The sequence below is a fragment of the Microcebus murinus genome, chromosome 20 (assembly GCF_040939455.1).
Source record: "Microcebus murinus isolate Inina chromosome 20, M.murinus_Inina_mat1.0, whole genome shotgun sequence".
In the NCBI taxonomy this organism is placed as follows: Eukaryota; Metazoa; Chordata; class Mammalia; order Primates; family Cheirogaleidae; genus Microcebus; species Microcebus murinus.
This window is the reverse complement of record NC_134123.1, coordinates 38,025,998-38,042,587: the sequence shown is the minus strand read 5'-3', so window position 1 is coordinate 38,042,587 and position 16,590 is coordinate 38,025,998. Positions and strand designations below refer to the sequence as shown.

The 16,590-nt window shown below is 66.7% G+C and overlaps 1 protein-coding gene across 1 annotated transcript in view; it reads right to left on the bottom strand.

The window, feature by feature from the left end:
* The window catches only part of ALDH1L1 (aldehyde dehydrogenase 1 family member L1), a 74,959-nt gene that overhangs the window by 14,395 nt on the left and 43,974 nt on the right, over positions 1 to 16,590 (bottom strand). Inside the window, exons 13-14 of the mRNA XM_075995954.1 lie at positions 3,608 to 3,758; positions 2,123 to 2,193 (exon numbers count right to left, since the gene is read on the bottom strand). Of these exons, the coding sequence (XP_075852069.1) occupies positions 2,123 to 2,193; positions 3,608 to 3,758 (222 nt within the window). The remainder of the gene's footprint in view (positions 1 to 2,122; positions 2,194 to 3,607; positions 3,759 to 16,590) is intronic.

Genomic DNA, 16,590 nt, shown 5'->3' with positions numbered 1-16,590 from the left:
GGGTGGGCTATTGGGGTATGGAGAGGTCAGGGGTCACAGAAAGGTCAGGAGGGAATGTAAAGTGTCAGGGGTCACAGGGTGGGCTATGGGGATGTGGAGAGGTTGGGGGTCACAGGGCAGTCTATGTAGGAGTGGAGAGGTCAGGGGTCACAGGGCAGTCTATGGCAGAGTGGAGAGGTCAGGGGTCCCAGGGCAGTCTATGGGGGAGTGTATAGGTTAGGGGTCACAGAAAGGTCAGGGCAAATGGAAAGTGTCAGGGGTCACAGGGTGGGCTATGGGGGAATGGAGAGATCAGGGGTCACAGGGCAGTCTATGGCAGAGTGGAGAGGTCAGGGGTCACACACAGGGCAGTCTATGGGGGAGTGGCGAGGTTAGGGGTCACAGAAAGGTCACGGGTCACAGGGCAGGCTATGGGGGAGTGGAGAGATCAGGGGTCACAGAAAGGTCGGGGTCACAGGGCAGGCTATGGGGGAGTGGAGAGGTCAGGGGTCACAGGGCAGTCTATGGGGGAGTGGAGAGGTTAGGGGTCACAGGGCGGGCTATGGGGTCATAGAGAGGTGAGGGGTCACACACAGGGCAGTCTACGGGGGAGTGGTGAGGTCAGGGGTCACAGGGCGGGCTATGGTGGCATGGAGAGGTCAGGGGTCACAGGGTGGGCCAGTGGCCACGTCAGGAGCTTGATCTCATGCCAGGTGTCCAGGCCCGGCTGGAACGCTGGGCGAGGCGGGCACAGGGCGCAACGAGGGAGGGCTGCCTTTGCTCTTCCCCCCAGGAAGGGGCTTCTCCTCTTCGCCCCCCGGCGGGGACCCGGCCGGCGTGGGGACCCTCGTCCCACCCCCCAATCCCTGCGCGGTCGCCCCTCGCTGCCCTGACACCTGGCCGTCACCCACCCACACGGCCCGGGGAGGGGGCACCGAGTCACTGCCGCTGAGAGGTGGGGAAACTGAGTCAGAGAGCTTAGAAGCTCGCCCAGGAAAGGGCAGGCGCTGGGACGCCAGCCTCGAGGTCAGGCTCCGGAACGTTCCCAGTGAACCAGGGTCCCCTGTGATGTCGGGGAGGTGACGCCCAGCGGCCACCCTGCCAGGGCAGGCTGCCGTTGGCTGCGGCAGGCGGATCCCCGACCCCCACCCCCACCCCCACCCCCAGGGGAAGCATCCTGGGCCCTCCCTGCCCCGTCCTGGCGCCATGCGGCCGTGGGGACGGCTTAATCCAGCATTAGGGAGGCCGAGGCGGGAGGCTCGCTCGAGGTCAGGAGTTGGAGGCCAGCCTGAGCAAGAGCGAGACCCCGTCTCTACTAAAAAAAAAAAATAGAAAGAAATGAGCTGGACAACTAAAAATATATAGAAAAAAAATGAGCCGGGCGTGGAGGCGCGTGCCTGTCGTCCCAGCTACTCGGGAGGAGGCCGAGGCGGGAGGATCACTTGAGGCCAGGAGTTGGAGGCCAGCCTGAGCAAGAGCGAGACCCTGTCTCTAATAAAAAAAATAGAAAGAAATGAGCTGGACAACTAAAAATATAGAAAAAAAAAATGAGCCAGGCGTGGTGGCGCATGCCTGTAGTCCCGACACTCTGGGAGGCTGAGGGAGGAGGATCACTCTAGAGGTCAGGAGTTGGAGGCCAGCCTGAGCAAGAGCGAGACCCCGTCTCTACTAAAAAAATAGAAAGAAATGAGCCAGACAACTAAAAATATATAGAGAAAAAATTAGCCAGGCATGGTGGCTCACCCCTGTCATCCCAGCACTCTGGGAGGAGGCCGAGGCAGGAGGATCGCTCAAGGTCAGGAGGTAGAGGCCAGCCTGAGCAAAAGCGAGGCCCAGTCTCTACTAAAAAAAAAAAAAATAGAAAGAAATGAGCTGGACAACTAAAAATATATAGAAAAAAAAACGAGCCGGGCGTGGTGGCGCGTGCCTGTCGTCCCAGCTACTCGGGAGGGAGGCCGAGGCAGGAGGATCGCTCGAGGCCAGGAGGTGGAGGCTGCTGTGAGCGAGGCTGACGCCGCCACGGCGCTCACTCTAGCCCGGGCGACAGAGCGAGACTCTGTCTCAAAATCAATGAATACACAGAAAAGGGTCATGACAGGCTCCCCGGGGGCAAAGGGCAAGGGTCACATGGGCGGAGACTCACCCTATGGGCTCCTTCCGGGTCAAGGTGAGGTTACGGTTGGGCCGGGCATGGTTGATGGGGATCGTGGAGCCCTAGAAGCGGCACAAGGGAGGTCACTGGAGGAGGCCGGGGCCTGGGGCGGGTGGCCGGGTCCCCCACTGTCAACCCAGGTAGGGATGACAGGGCAGCTGGGAGCTCCAGGGACAAGCGGCTGTGGGACGTCCCGGTGACCCCAGAACTGGGTTGGGGTGACCCAGGAGTGCCTGGAATGGCCACTGGGGTCCCCCGCGAAAGAATCACACTGTTTCCTCCAAGTAGTGCGAAATAGAGTCAGGGAGGCCGGGCGTGGAGGCTCACGCCTGTCATCCCAGCACTCTGGGAGGCCAAGGCAGGAGGATCACTATCGAGGTCAGGAGTTAGAGGCCAGCCTGAACAAGAGCGAGACCCCGTGTGCACTAAAAAAAATGGAAAGAAATGAGCTGGACAAGTAAAAATATATAGAAAGAAAAAATGAGCCGGGCGTGGCGGCGCATGCCTGGAGTCCCAGCTACTCGGGAGGGAGGCTGAGGCGGGAGGATCGCTGGAGGCCAGGAGTTGGAGGCTGCTATGAGCGAGGCTGACGCCACGGCGCTCACTCTAGCCCGGGTGACAGAGCGAGACTCTGTCCCAAAAAAAAAAAAAAAAAGAGGAACAAAATAGAAAAGAAATTATATGGAAGAGAAAATATATTTACTATACATTAAGCATAAGTGAATCGAGGCCAAGTCAGGAGGATCGCTAGAGGCCAGGAGTTGGAGGCCAGCCTGAGCAAGAGCGAGACCCCGTCTCTACTAAAAAAATATAAATAAATGAGCCAGATGAATAAAAATATATAGAAAAGAAATAAGCCGGGCGTGGTGGCGCATGCCTGGAGTCCCAGCTACTCGGGAGGAGGCTGAGACTGGAGGATCACTGGAGGCCAGGAGTTGGAGGCCAGCCTGAGCAAGAGCGAGACCCCGTCTCTACTAAAAATATAAAGAAACGAACTGGACAACTAAAAATATATATAAAAAAAGAAAAACGAGCCGGGCGTGGTGGCTCGTGCCTGTCATCCCAGCTACTCGGGAGGAGGCCGAGGCAGGAGGCTCGCTCGAGGCCAGGAGTTGGAGGCCAGCCTCGCTCTGCCTCAGAATGCAAACCGAAGCGAGTCGGAGCGACTCCAAGCCTGAGGAAGTGACGCCGCGGCCGGGACAGAGGGGGGATTTGGGGCCAAGCCGGGGGCACAGAAGGGTGGAGGCCAGAGGCCAGAGGCCAGAGGCCAGGCGGGACTTGGGGTCCCCTCGGTCCCCCGACCGCAGGAAACCCCGATCTCTGCACAAACGCCCCGCGGGGAAGGGGCGGGCAGCTCGGGCCTCTGAGCCTCCAGAGAAGGCCGGGCCGGGGCGGAGGCCCCAAGTCCGGCCTCCGAAACCTCGACCCGTGGAACCTTCTAGAAGCCGCGACCCCGGACGCGGGTGCCCGGCTCACCTGGATCTTGTCGCACCAGCCCGCGAAGTAGCGGAAGCTCTGCACGGACATGCCCACGTGCGTCTTGAGGGCCAGCGTGTAGACCGCGCCCGCGTCCAGGGCCTCGATGGCGGCCAGCTCCTCCTGCTGCTGCTCCATCAGCTCCGCCAGCCTGCGGGGGCGGGGCGGCCGTGCTGCCTCAGTTTCCCCATCCGAACCGGGGGCTCGGGCGGGGCGGCCTTGCCCGCCTCAGTTTCCCCATCCGAACTGGGGACTTGGGCGGGGCGGCCTCGGCTGCCTCAGTTTTCCCATCCGAACTGGGGACTTGGGCAGGGTGGCCTTGCCTGCCTCAGTTTCCCCATCCGAATGGGGGACTCGGGCGGGGTGGCCTTGCCTGCCTCAGTTTCCCCATCCGAATGGGGGACTTGGGCGGAGCGGCCTTGCCTGCCTCAGTTTCCCCATCCGAACCAGGGGTTGGGTGGGGCGGCCTTGCCTGCCTCAGTTTCCCCATCCGAACTGGGGGGCTTGGGTGGGGCGGCCTTGCCTGCCTCAGTTTCCCTATCTGAACTGGGGGGCTTGGGCAGGGCGGCCTTGCCTGCCTCAGTTTCCCTATCCAAACCAGGGCTGGGGCAGGGCGGCCTTGCCTGCCTCAGTTTCCCTATCCGAACCGGGGCTGGGGCGGGGCAGCCTTGCCTGCCTCAGTTTCCCCATCCGAACCGGGGGATTCGGGCGGGGCGGCCTTGCCTGCCTCAGTTTCCCTATCCAAACCAGGGCTGGGGCAGGGCGGCCTTGCCTGCCTCAGTTTGCCTATCCGAACCGGGGCTGGGGCGGGTAGCCTTGCCTGCCTTAGTTTCCCCATCTGAACCGGGGGGCAGGGGCGGGGCGGCCTTGCCTGCCTCAGTTTCCCCATCCGAACCGGGGGATTCGGGCGGGGCGGCCTTGCCTGCCTCAGTTTCCCTATCCAAACCAGGGCTGGGGCAGGGCGGCCTTGCCTGCCTCAGTTTGCCTATCCGAACCGGGGCTGGGGCGGGTGGCCTTGCCTGCCTTAGTTTCCCCATCTGAACCGGGGGGCAGGGGCGGGGCAGCCTTGCCTGCCTTAGTTTCCCCATCCGAACCGGGGGGCAGGTGGAGGGACGATCACTTCGTTTTCTGTTCTTTTGGGGAGACAGAGTCTCACTCTATCGCCCCGGGCTGGAGCGAGCGCCGGGGCGTCGGCCTCGCTCACAGCAGCCTCCGACTCCTGGCCTCCAGCGAGCCTCCCGCCTCGGCCTCCCTTCCAAGTAGCTGGGATGACAGGCATGCGCCACCACGCCCGGCTCGTTTTTTTCTATATATTTTTAGTTTTTTGGCTCATTTCTTTCCCTTTTTTTAGTAGAGACGGGGTCTCGCTCTTGCTCAGGCTGGCCTCCAACTCCCGACCTCGACCGATCCTCCCTCCTCGGCCTCCCAGAGTGCTGGGACAACAGGCCCGGCCAACCGGCCTCTGTTTCCCCGAGCTGGGAGGAGGCCGCCTCCAGGGCTCTGGGGGTTTGCACGGGGCGGGACTTGGCCACCAGGGAGCTCTGGGGACCCCACCCAGGTGCCCAGCCTCCTGCCTGGGCCTCCCTTGGAGCACTGTGGGTTGGCAGGCGCTGTTGCGACAGCGGCCACCAGGGGGCAGCAGAGCGCCGCGGGAAAAGAGCTCCGCACTCATTCAAGTTCAAGGTCGAGGGTCTGCCTGGCCTGCAGCAGCTGTAGGGACTGTCTGGCACCCGCCAAAGAACTTTCTAGAATCAGCTGGCTCTCCGGGGGTCCGGAGTCCGGGGTGGGCTGAGCCGGCAGCCTCCGTCCTCCAGCCCCGGCCAGTCCCGGCCTCAAGGTGTCTGTCTGTCTGTCTCCCGGGTGCAAATCACCCCGGTTGCTGGGCCCTGGGTCCCCAACGGCTGCAGCCTGGGGGTGTCTGTGGGCCAGGCCTGTCGTCCGAGCACTCTGGGAGGAGGCCGAGGAGGGAGGATCGCTTGCTCGAGGCCAGGAGTTGGAGGCCAGCCTGAGCAAGAGCGAGACCCCGTCTCTACTAAAAAGAAAATAGAAAGAAATGAGCTGGACAACTAAAAATATAAAGAAAAAAATGAGCCGGGCGTGGTGGCGCATGTCTGTCGTCCCAGCTACTAGGGAGGGAGGCTGAGGCAGGAGGCTCGCTGGAGGCCAGGAGTTGGAGGCCGCTGTGAGCGAGGCTGACGCCACGGCACTCTAGCCCTGGCAACAGAGCAAGATTCTGCTTCAAAAAATAAAACAGATAAGAAAGACAGAATGGCAAGAGGAAAGGAAAGGAGAGGGGAGGGGAGGGGAGGAGGAGAGGGAAGGGGGGAGAGGAGAGAAGGGGAGGGGAGGGGAGGGGAGGAGGAGAGGGAAGGGGGGAGAGGAGAGAAGGGGAGGGGAGGGGAAGAGAGGGGAGAGGTGAGGGGAAGGGAGGGGGGAGGGGAAGGGAGGGGGAAGGGGAAGGGAACGGGGAGGAGGGGAGGGGGGAGAGGAGGGGAAGGGATGGAGGAGGGAAGGGGAGAGGAGAGGGGAGGAGGGAGGAGGGGAGGGAGGAGGGAAGGGGAGAGGAGAGGGGAGGAGGGGAGGGGAGGGAGGAGGGAAGGGGAGAGGAGAGGGGAGGAGGGGAGGGGAGGGAGGAGGGAAGGGGAGAGGAGAGGGGAGGAGGGAGGAGGTGAGGGAGGAGGGAAGGGGGAGGGGAGGGGAGGGGGAGGGGGAGGAGGGGAGGGGAGGGAGGAGGGAAGGGGAGAGGAGAGGGGAGGAGGGAGGAGGGGAGGGAGGAGGGAAGGGGGAGGGGAGGGGAGGGGGAGGGGGGAGGGGAGGGAGGAGAGAAGGGAGAGGGGGAGGGGAGGGGGAGGTGGAGGGGAGGGGGAGGGGAGGGGGAGGGAGGAGGGAAGGGGGAGGGAAGGGGAGGGGGAGGAGAGAGGAGAGGGGACGAGGGAGGAGGGGAGGGAGGAGGGAAGGGGGGAGGTGAAGGGGAGGGGAGGGGGGAGGGGAGGGGAGGGGGAGGAGAGGAGAGGAGGGGAGGGGGGAGGGGGAGGAGAGGAGAGGAGGGGAGGTGGGGAGAGGAGGGGAGGGGGAGGTGACAGGTAGGGGAGGGGGAGGGGAGGGGGAGGAGGGGGAGGGGAGGGGAGGGGGAAGAGAGGAGGGGGAGGGGAGGGGGAAAGGATGGGAGAGGAGGGGAGGGGGAGGGGAGGAGAGGTGGGAGGGGAGGGGAGGAGAGGGGGGAGGGGAGGGGAGGGGAAGGAGAGGGGAGGGGGAGGGGAAGGAGAGGGGAGTGGGAGGAGAGGAGGGGGGAGGGGAGGGGAGGAGAGGAGGGGGAGAGGAGGGGAGGGGAGGGGAGGGGGAGGAGAGGAGGGGGAGGGGAGGGGAGGAGAGGAGGGGGAGAGGAGGGGAGGGGAGGGGGAGGAGAGGAGGGGAGCGGAGGGGAGGGGAGAGGAGGGAGGAGGGGAGGGGAGGGGGAGGAGAGGCAAGGGAGGGGGAGGGGAGGGGGAGGAGAAGAGGGGAGGGGAGGAAAGGGGGGAGGAGGGAGGAGGGGAGGGGAGGGGGAGGAGAGGCAGGGGAGGGGAAGGGAGGGGAGGGGAGGAAACAGGAAGAGCAAGGCAGCGCACGTGAGACCAGGACACTCCCGTCCCCCTTGCCATCTCGTGGCCCAACCAGGCCAAGGTGCAGAGAGCCCAGCACTGCCCCCCCTCAGCTGACACGTGGCCCCTGGCTGACAGGTGACCCTGGCAGACAGGTGTCCTAGGTGTCCCCTGGCTGACAGGAGTCTCGGGGCTGACAGGAGTCTCCGGGCTGACAGGAGTCCCCTTGACTGACAGGTGTCGCCCGGGCTGACAGGTGTCCCCTGGGCTGACAGGAGTCCCCCGAGCTAACAGGAGTCCACTAGGCTGACAGGAGTCCCCCGGGCTGACAGGTGTCCCCTGGGCTGACAGGAGTCCCCCGGGCTGACAGGAGTCCCCCGGGCTGACAGGTGTCCCCGGGCTGACAGGAGTCCCCCTGGCTGACAGGAGCCCCCCTGGCTGACAGGAGTCCACTAGGCTGACAGGAGTCCCCGGGCTGACAGGAGTCCCCCTGGCTGACAGGAGTCCCCCTGGGCTGACAGGAGCCCCCCTGGCTGACAGGAGCCCCCCGGGCTGACAGGAGTCCACTAGGCTGACAGGAGTCCCCGTGGCTGACAGGAGTCGACATGGGCTGACAGGAGTCCCCCGGGCTGACAGGAGCCCCCCGGGCTGACAGGAGCCTTCCGGGCTGACAGGAGCCCCCCGGGCTGACAGGAGTCCCCCGGGCTGACAGGAGTCCCCCGGGCTGACAGGAGTCCCCCGGGCTGACAGGAGTCCCCCGAGCTGACAGGAGTCCACTAGGCTGACAGGAGTCCCCCGGGCTGACAGGAGTCCACTAGGCTGACAGGAGTCCCCCGGGCTGACAGGAGTCCCCCGGGCTGACAGGAGTCCACTAGGCTGACAGGAGTCCCCTGGGCTGACAGGAGTCCCCCGGGCTGACAAGAGTCCACTAGGCTGACAGGAGTCCCCCGGGCTGACAGGAGCCCCCCTGGCTGACAGTAGCCCCCCGGGCTGACAGGAGTCCACTAGGCTGACAGGAGTCCCCCTGGCTGACAGGTGTCCCCCTGGGCTGACAGGAGTCCCCCGGGCTGACAGGAGCCCCCCTGGCTGACAGGAGCCCCCCGGGCTGACAGGAGTCCACTAGGCTGACAGGAGTCCCCGTGGCTGACAGGAGTCGACATGGGCTGACAGGAGTCCCCCGGGCTGACAGGAGCCCCCCGGGCTGACAGGAGCCTTCCGGGCTGACAGGAGCCCCCCGGGCTGACAGGAGTCCCCCGGGCTGACAGGAGTCCCCCGGGCTGACAGGAGTCCCCCGGGCTGACAGGAGTCCCCCGAGCTGACAGGAGTCCACTAGGCTGACAGGAGTCCCCCGGGCTGACAGGAGTCCACTAGGCTGACAGGAGTCCCCCGGGCTGACAGGAGTCCCCCGGGCTGACAGGAGTCCACTAAGCTGACAGGAGTCCCCTGGGCTGACAGGAGTCCCCCGGGCTGACAAGAGTCCACTAGGCTGACAGGAGTCCCCCGGGCTGACAGGAGCCCCCCTGGCTGACAGTAGCCCCCCGGGCTGACAGGAGTCCACTAGGCTGACAGGAGTCCCCCTGGCTGACAGGTGTCCCCCTGGGCTGACAGGAGTCCCCCGGGCTGACAGGAGCCCCCCTGGCTGACAGGAGTCCCCCGGGCTGACAGGAGTCCACTAGGCTGACAGGAGTCCCCCGGGCTGACAGGAGTCCCCCGGGCTGACAGGAGCCCCCCTGGCTGACAGGAGTCCCCCGGGCTGACAGGAGTCCCCCTGGCTGACAGGAGCCCCCCGGGCTGACAGGAGTCCCCCTGGCTGACAGGAGTCCCCCGGCCTGACAGGAGTCCCCCTGGCTGACAGGAGTCCCCGGGCTGACAGGAGTCCCCCTGGGCTGACAGGAGTCCCCCGGGCTGACAGGAGCCCCCCTGGCTGACAGGAGTCCCCCGGCCTGACAGGAGTCCCCCTGGCTGACAGGAGCCCCCCGGGCTGACAGGAGTCCCCCTGGCTGACAGGAGTCCCCCTGGCTGACAGGAGTCCCCCGGGCTGACAGGAGCCCCCCGGGCTGACAGGTGTCCCCCTGGGCTGACAGGAGTCCCCCTGGCTGACAGGAGTCCACTAGGCTGACAGGAGTCCCCCGGGCTGACAGGTGTCCCGGGCTGACAGGAGTCCCCCTGGCTGACAGGAGCCCACCGGGCTGACAGGTGTCCCGGGCTGACAGGAGTCCCCCTGGCTGACAGGAGCCCCCCTGGGCTGACAGGTGTCCCCTGGGCTGACAGGAGTCCCCCTGGCTTACAGGAGCCCCCCGGGCTGACAGGAGTCCACTAGGCTGACAGGAGCCCCCCTGGGCTGACAGGAGTCCCCCGGGCTGACAGGAGCCCCCCGGGCTGACAGGTGTCCCCCCGGGCTGACAGGAGCCCCCCAGGCTGACAGGAGTCCCCCTGGGCTGACAGGAGTCCCCCTGGCTGACAGGAATCCACTAGGCTGACAGGAGTCCACTGGGCTGACAAGAGTCCCCCGGGCTGACAGGTGTCCCCCATGCTGACAGGAGTCCCCCGGGCTGACAGGAGTCCCCGGGCTGACAGGAGTCCCCCGGGTTGACAGGAGTCCACTAGGCTGACAGGAGTCCACTAGGCTGACAGGAGTCCCCCGGGCTGACAAGAGTCCCCTAGGCTGACAGGAGTCCCCGGGCTGACAGGAGTTCCCCGGGCTGACAGGAGTCCCCCGGGCTGACAGGAGTCCACTAGGCTGACAGGAGTCCCCGTGCTGACAGGAGTCCCCCTGGCTGACAGGAGTCCCCGGGCTGACAGGAGTCCCCCGGGCTGACAGGAGTCCCCCTGGCTGACAGGAGCCCCCCGGGCTGACAGGAGTCCACTAGGCTGACAGGAGCCCCCCGTGCTGACAGGAGTCCCCCGGGCTGACAGGAGTCCCCCAGGCTGACAGGAGCCCCCCGGGCTGACAGAAGTCCCCCGTGCTGACAGGAGTCCCCCTTGCTGACAGGAGTCCCCCAGGCTGACAGGTGTCCCCTGGACTGACAGGAGACCCCCTGGCTCACAGGAGTCCCCCGAGCTGACAGGAGTTCCCCGGGCTGAAAGGAGTCCCCCGTGCTGACAGGAGTTCCCCGTGCTGACAGGTGTCCCCCGTGCTGACAGGAGTCCACTAGGCTGACAGGAGCCCCCCTGGGCTGACAGGAGTCCCCGTGCTGACAGGAGTCCCCGGGCTGACAGGTGTCCCCCTGGCTGACAGGAGTCCACTGGGCTGACAGGAGTCCCCTGGGCTGACAGGAGTCCCCGGGGCTGACAGGAGTCCCCCGGGCTGATAGGTGTCCCCCTGGCTGACAGGAGTCCCCCTGGGCTGACAGGTGTCCCTGGGGCTGACAGGAGTCCCCCTGAGCAGACCGGTGTCCCCCTGGCTGACAGGAGCCCCCCGGGCTACAGGAGTCCCCCGGGCTGACAGGAGTCCCCCGGGCTGACAGGAGACCCCGGGCTGTCAGGAGTCCACTAGGCTGATAGGAGTCCCCCAGGCTGACAGGAGTCCCCCTGGCTGACAGGAATCCCCCTGGGCTGACAGGAGTCCCCCGGGCTGACAGGAGTCCCCCTGGGCTGACAGGAGTCCCCCGGGCTGACAGGAGTTCCCCTGGGCTGACAGGAGTCCACTACGCTGACAGGAGTCCCCCCGGGCTGACAGGAGTCCCCCCGGGCTGACAGGAGTCCCCCCGGGCTGACAGGAGTCCCCCGGGCTGACAGGAGTCCCCCTGGGCTGACAGGAGTCCCCCGGGCTGACAGGAGTCCCCCTGGGCTGACAGGAGTCCCCCGGGCTGACAGGAGTCCACTACGCTGACAGGAGTCCCCCGGGCTGACAGGAGTCCACTACGCTGACAGGAGTCCCCCGGGCTGACAGGAGTCCCCCTGGCTGACAGGAGTCCCCCGGGCTGACAGGAGCCCCCCTGGCTGACAGGAGTCCCCCGGGCTGACAGGAGTACACTAGGCTGACAGGAGTCCCCCAGGCTGACAGGAGTCCCCCTGGCTGACAGGAGTCCCCCGGGCTGAGAGGAGTCCACTAGGCTGACAGGAGTCCCCCGGGCTGACAGGAGTCCCCCGGGCTGACAGGAGTCCACTAAGCTGACAGGAGTCCCCCGGGCTGACAGGAGTCCCCCGGGCTGACAGGAGTCCACTAGGCTGACAGGAGTCCCCCGGGCTGACAGGAGTCCCCCGGGCTGACAAGAGCCCCCCTGGCTGACAGGAGTCCCCCGGGCTGACAGGAGTCCCCCTGGCTGACAGGAGTCCCCCGGGCTGACAGGAGTCCCCCTGGCTGACAGGAGTCCCCCGGGCTGACAGGAGTCCCCTGGGCTGACAGGAGTCCCCCTGGGCTGACAGGAGTCCCCCGGGCTGACAGGAGCCCCCCTGGCTGACAGGAGTCCCCCTGGCTGACAGGAGTCCCCCGGGCTGACAGGAGCCCCCCGGGCTGACAGGTGTCCCCCTGGGCTGACAGGAGTCCCCCTGGCTGACAGGAGTCCACTAGGCTGACAGGAGTCCCCCGGGCTGACAGGTGTCCCGGGCTGACAGGAGTCCCCCTGGCTGACAGGAGCCCACCGGGCTGACAGGTGTCCCGGGCTGACAGGAGTCCCCCTTGCTGACAGGAGCCCCCCTGGGCTGACAGGTGTCCCCTGGGCTGACAGGAGTCCCCCTGGCTTACAGGAGCCCCCCGGGCTGACAGGAGTCCACTAGGCTGACAGGAGCCCCCCTGGGCTGACAGGAGTCCCCCGGGCTGACAGGAGCCCCCCGGGCTGACAGGTGTCCCCCTGGGCTGACAGGAGTCCCCATGGCTGACAGGAGTCCACTAGGCTGACAGGAGCCCCCCTGGGCTGACAGGAGTCCCCCGGGCTGACAGGAGTCCTCCTGCGCTGACAGGAGTCCCCCTGGCTGACAGGAGTCCCCCTGGCTGACAGGAGCCCCCCGGGCTGAAAGGAGTCCACTAGGCTGACAGGAGCCCCCCTGGGCTGACAGGAGTCCCCCGGGCTGACAGGAGCCCCCAGGCTGACAGGTGTCCCCCTGGGCTGACAGGAGTCCCCCTGGCTGACAGGAATCCACTAGGCTGACAGGAGTCCACTGGGCTGACAAGAGTCCCCCGGGCTGACAGGTGTCCCCCGTGCTGACAGGAGTCCCCCGGTGCTGACAGGAGTCCCCGGGCTGACAGGAGTCCCCCGGGTTGACAGGAGTCCACTAGGCTGACAGGAGTCCACTAGGCTGACAGGAGTCCCCCGGGCTGACAAGAGTCCCCTAGGCTGACAGGAGTCCCCGGGCTGACAGGAGTCCCCCGGGCTGACAGGAGTCCACTAGGCTGACAGGAGTCCCCGTGCTGACAGGAGTCCCCCTGGCTGACAGGAGTCCCCGGGCTGACAGGAGTCCCCCGGGCTGACAGGAGTCCCCCGGGCTGACAGGAGTCCACTAGGCTGATAGGAGCCCCCCGTGCTGACAGGAGTCCCCCGGGCTGACAGGAGTCCCCCAGGCTGACAGGAGCCCCCCGGGCTGACAGAAGTCCCCCGTGCTGACAGGAGTCCCCCTTGCTGACAGGAGTCCCCCAGGCTGACAGGTGTCCCCTGGACTGACAGGAGACCCCCTGGCTCACAGGAGTCCCCCGAGCTGACAGGAGTTCCCCGGGCTGAAAGGAGTCCCCCGTGCTGACAGGAGTTCCCCGTGCTGACAGGTGTCCCCCGTGCTGACAGGAGTCCACTAGGCTGACAGGAGCCCCCCTGGGCTGACAGGAGTCCCCGTGCTGACAGGAGTCCCTGGGCTGACAGGTGTCCCCCTGGCTGACAGGAGTCCACTGGGCTGACAGGAGTCCCCTGGGCTGACAGGAGTCCCCGGGGCTGACAGGAGTCCCCCGGGCTGATAGGTGTCCCCCTGGCTGACAGGAGTCCACTAGGCTGACAGGAGTCCCCCTGGGCTGACAGGTGTCCCTGGGGCTGACAGGAGTCCCCCTGAGCTGACCGGTGTCCCCCTGGCTGACAGGAGCCCCCCGGGCTACAGGAGTCCCCCGGGCTGACAGGAGTCCCCCGGGCTGACAGGAGTCCCCGGGCTGTCAGGAGTCCACTAGGCTGATAGGAGTCCCCCAGGCTGACAGGAGTCCCCCTGGCTGACAGGAGTCCCCCTGGGCTGACAGGAGTCCCCCGGGCTGACAGGAGTTCCCCTGGGCTGACAGGAATCCACTACGCTGACAGGAGTCCCCCCGGGCTGACAGGAGTCCCCCGGGCTGACAGGAGTCCACTACGCTGACAGGAGTCCCCCGGGCTGACAGGAGTCCACTAGCCTGACAGGAGTCCCCCGGGCTGACAGGAGTCCCCCTGGGCTGACAGGAGTCCACTACGCTGACAGGAGTCCCCCAGGCTGATAGGAGTCCCCCGGGCTGACAGGAGTCCACTACGCTGACAGGAGTCCCCCGGGCTGACAGGAGTCCCCCTGGCTGACAGGAGCCCCCCGGGCTGACAGGAGTCCACTAGGCTGACAGGAGTCCCCGTGGCTGACAGGAGTCGACATGGGCTGACAGGAGTCCCCCGGGCTGACAGGAGCCCCCCGGGCTGACAGGAGCCTTCCGGGCTGACAGGAGCCCCCCGGGCTGACAGGAGTCCCCCGGGCTGACAGGAGTCCCCCGGGCTGACAGGAGTCCCCCGGGCTGACAGGAGTCCCCCGAGCTGACAGGAGTCCACTAGGCTGACAGGAGTCCCCCGGGCTGACAGGAGTCCACTAGGCTGACAGGAGTCCCCCGGGCTGACAGGAGTCCCCCGGGCTGACAGGAGTCCACTAGGCTGACAGGAGTCCCCTGGGCTGACAGGAGTCCCCCGGGCTGACAAGAGTCCACTAGGCTGACAGGAGTCCCCCGGGCTGACAGGAGCCCCCCTGGCTGACAGTAGCCCCCCGGGCTGACAGGAGTCCACTAGGCTGACAGGAGTCCCCCTGGCTGACAGGTGTCCCCCTGGGCTGACAGGAGTCCCCCGGGCTGACAGGAGCCCCCCTGGCTGACAGGAGCCCCCCGGGCTGACAGGAGTCCACTAGGCTGACAGGAGTCCCCGTGGCTGACAGGAGTCGACATGGGCTGACAGGAGTCCCCCGGGCTGACAGGAGCCCCCCGGGCTGACAGGAGCCTTCCGGGCTGACAGGAGCCCCCCGGGCTGACAGGAGTCCCCCGGGCTGACAGGAGTCCCCCGGGCTGACAGGAGTCCCCCGGGCTGACAGGAGTCCCCCGAGCTGACAGGAGTCCACTAGGCTGACAGGAGTCCCCCGGGCTGACAGGAGTCCACTAGGCTGACAGGAGTCCCCCGGGCTGACAGGAGTCCCCCGGGCTGACAGGAGTCCACTAGGCTGACAGGAGTCCCCTGGGCTGACAGGAGTCCCCCGGGCTGACAAGAGTCCACTAGGCTGACAGGAGTCCCCCGGGCTGACAGGAGCCCCCCTGGCTGACAGTAGCCCCCCGGGCTGACAGGAGTCCACTAGGCTGACAGGAGTCCCCCTGGCTGACAGGTGTCCCCCTGGGCTGACAGGAGTCCCCCGGGCTGACAGGAGCCCCCCTGGCTGACAGGAGCCCCCCGGGCTGACAGGAGTCCACTAGGCTGACAGGAGTCCCCGTGGCTGACAGGAGTCGACATGGGCTGACAGGAGTCCCCCGGGCTGACAGGAGCCCCCCGGGCTGACAGGAGCCTTCCGGGCTGACAGGAGCCCCCCGGGCTGACAGGAGTCCCCCGGGCTGACAGGAGTCCCCCGGGCTGACAGGAGTCCCCCGGGCTGACAGGAGTCCCCCGAGCTGACAGGAGTCCACTAGGCTGACAGGAGTCCCCCGGGCTGACAGGAGTCCACTAGGCTGACAGGAGTCCCCCGGGCTGACAGGAGTCCCCCGGGCTGACAGGAGTCCACTAGGCTGACAGGAGTCCCCTGGGCTGACAGGAGTCCCCCGGGCTGACAAGAGTCCACTAGGCTGACAGGAGTCCCCCGGGCTGACAGGAGCCCCCCTGGCTGACAGTAGCCCCCCGGGCTGACAGGAGTCCACTAGGCTGACAGGAGTCCCCCTGGCTGACAGGTGTCCCCCTGGGCTGACAGGAGTCCCCCGGGCTGACAGGAGCCCCCCTGGCTGACAGGAGTCCCCCGGGCTGACAGGAGTCCACTAGGCTGACAGGAGTCCCCCGGGCTGACAGGAGTCCCCCGGGCTGACAGGAGCCCCCCTGGCTGACAGGAGTCCCCCGGGCTGACAGGAGTCCCCCTGGCTGACAGGAGCCCCCCGGGCTGACAGGAGTCCCCCTGGCTGACAGGAGTCCCCCGGCCTGACAGGAGTCCCCCTGGCTGACAGGAGTCCCCGGGCTGACAGGAGTCCCCCTGGGCTGACAGGAGTCCCCCGGGCTGACAGGAGCCCCCCTGGCTGACAGGAGTCCCCCGGCCTGACAGGAGTCCCCCTGGCTGACAGGAGCCCCCCGGGCTGACAGGAGTCCCCCTGGCTGACAGGAGTCCCCCTGGCTGACAGGAGTCCCCCGGGCTGACAGGAGCCCCCCGGGCTGACAGGTGTCCCCCTGGGCTGACAGGAGTCCCCCTGGCTGACAGGAGCCCACCGGGCTGACAGGTGTCCCGGGCTGACAGGAGTCCCCCTGGCTGACAGGAGCCCCCCTGGGCTGACAGGTGTCCCCTGGGCTGACAGGAGTCCCCCTGGCTTACAGGAGCCCCCCGGGCTGACAGGAGTCCACTAGGCTGACAGGAGCCCCCCTGGGCTGACAGGAGTCCCCCGGGCTGACAGGAGCCCCCCGGGCTGACAGGTGTCCCCCCGGGCTGACAGGAGCCCCCCAGGCTGACAGGAGTCCCCCTGGGCTGACAGGAGTCCCCCTGGCTGACAGGAATCCACTAGGCTGACAGGAGTCCACTGGGCTGACAAGAGTCCCCCGGGCTGACAGGTGTCCCCCATGCTGACTGGAGTCCCCCGGGCTGACAGGAGTCCCCGGGCTGACAGGAGTCCCCCGGGTTGACAGGAGTCCACTAGGCTGACAGGAGTCCACTAGGCTGACAGGAGTCCCCCGGGCTGACAAGAGTCCCCTAGGCTGACAGGAGTCCCCGGGCTGACAGGAGTCCCCCGGGCTGACAGGAGTCCCCCGGGCTGACAGGAGTCCACTAGGCTGACAGGAGTCCCCGTGCTGACAGGAGTCCCCCTGGCTGACAGGAGTCCCCGGGCTGACAGGAGTCCCCCGGGCTGACAGGAGTCCCCCTGGCTGACAGGAGCCCCCCGGGCTGACAGGAGTCCACTAGGCTGACAGGAGCCCCCCGTGCTGACAGGAGTCCCCCGGGCTGACAGGAGTCCCCCAGGCTGACAGGAGCCCCCCGGGCTGACAGAAGTCCCCCGTGCTGACAGGAGTCCCCCTTGCTGACAGGAGTCCCCCAGGC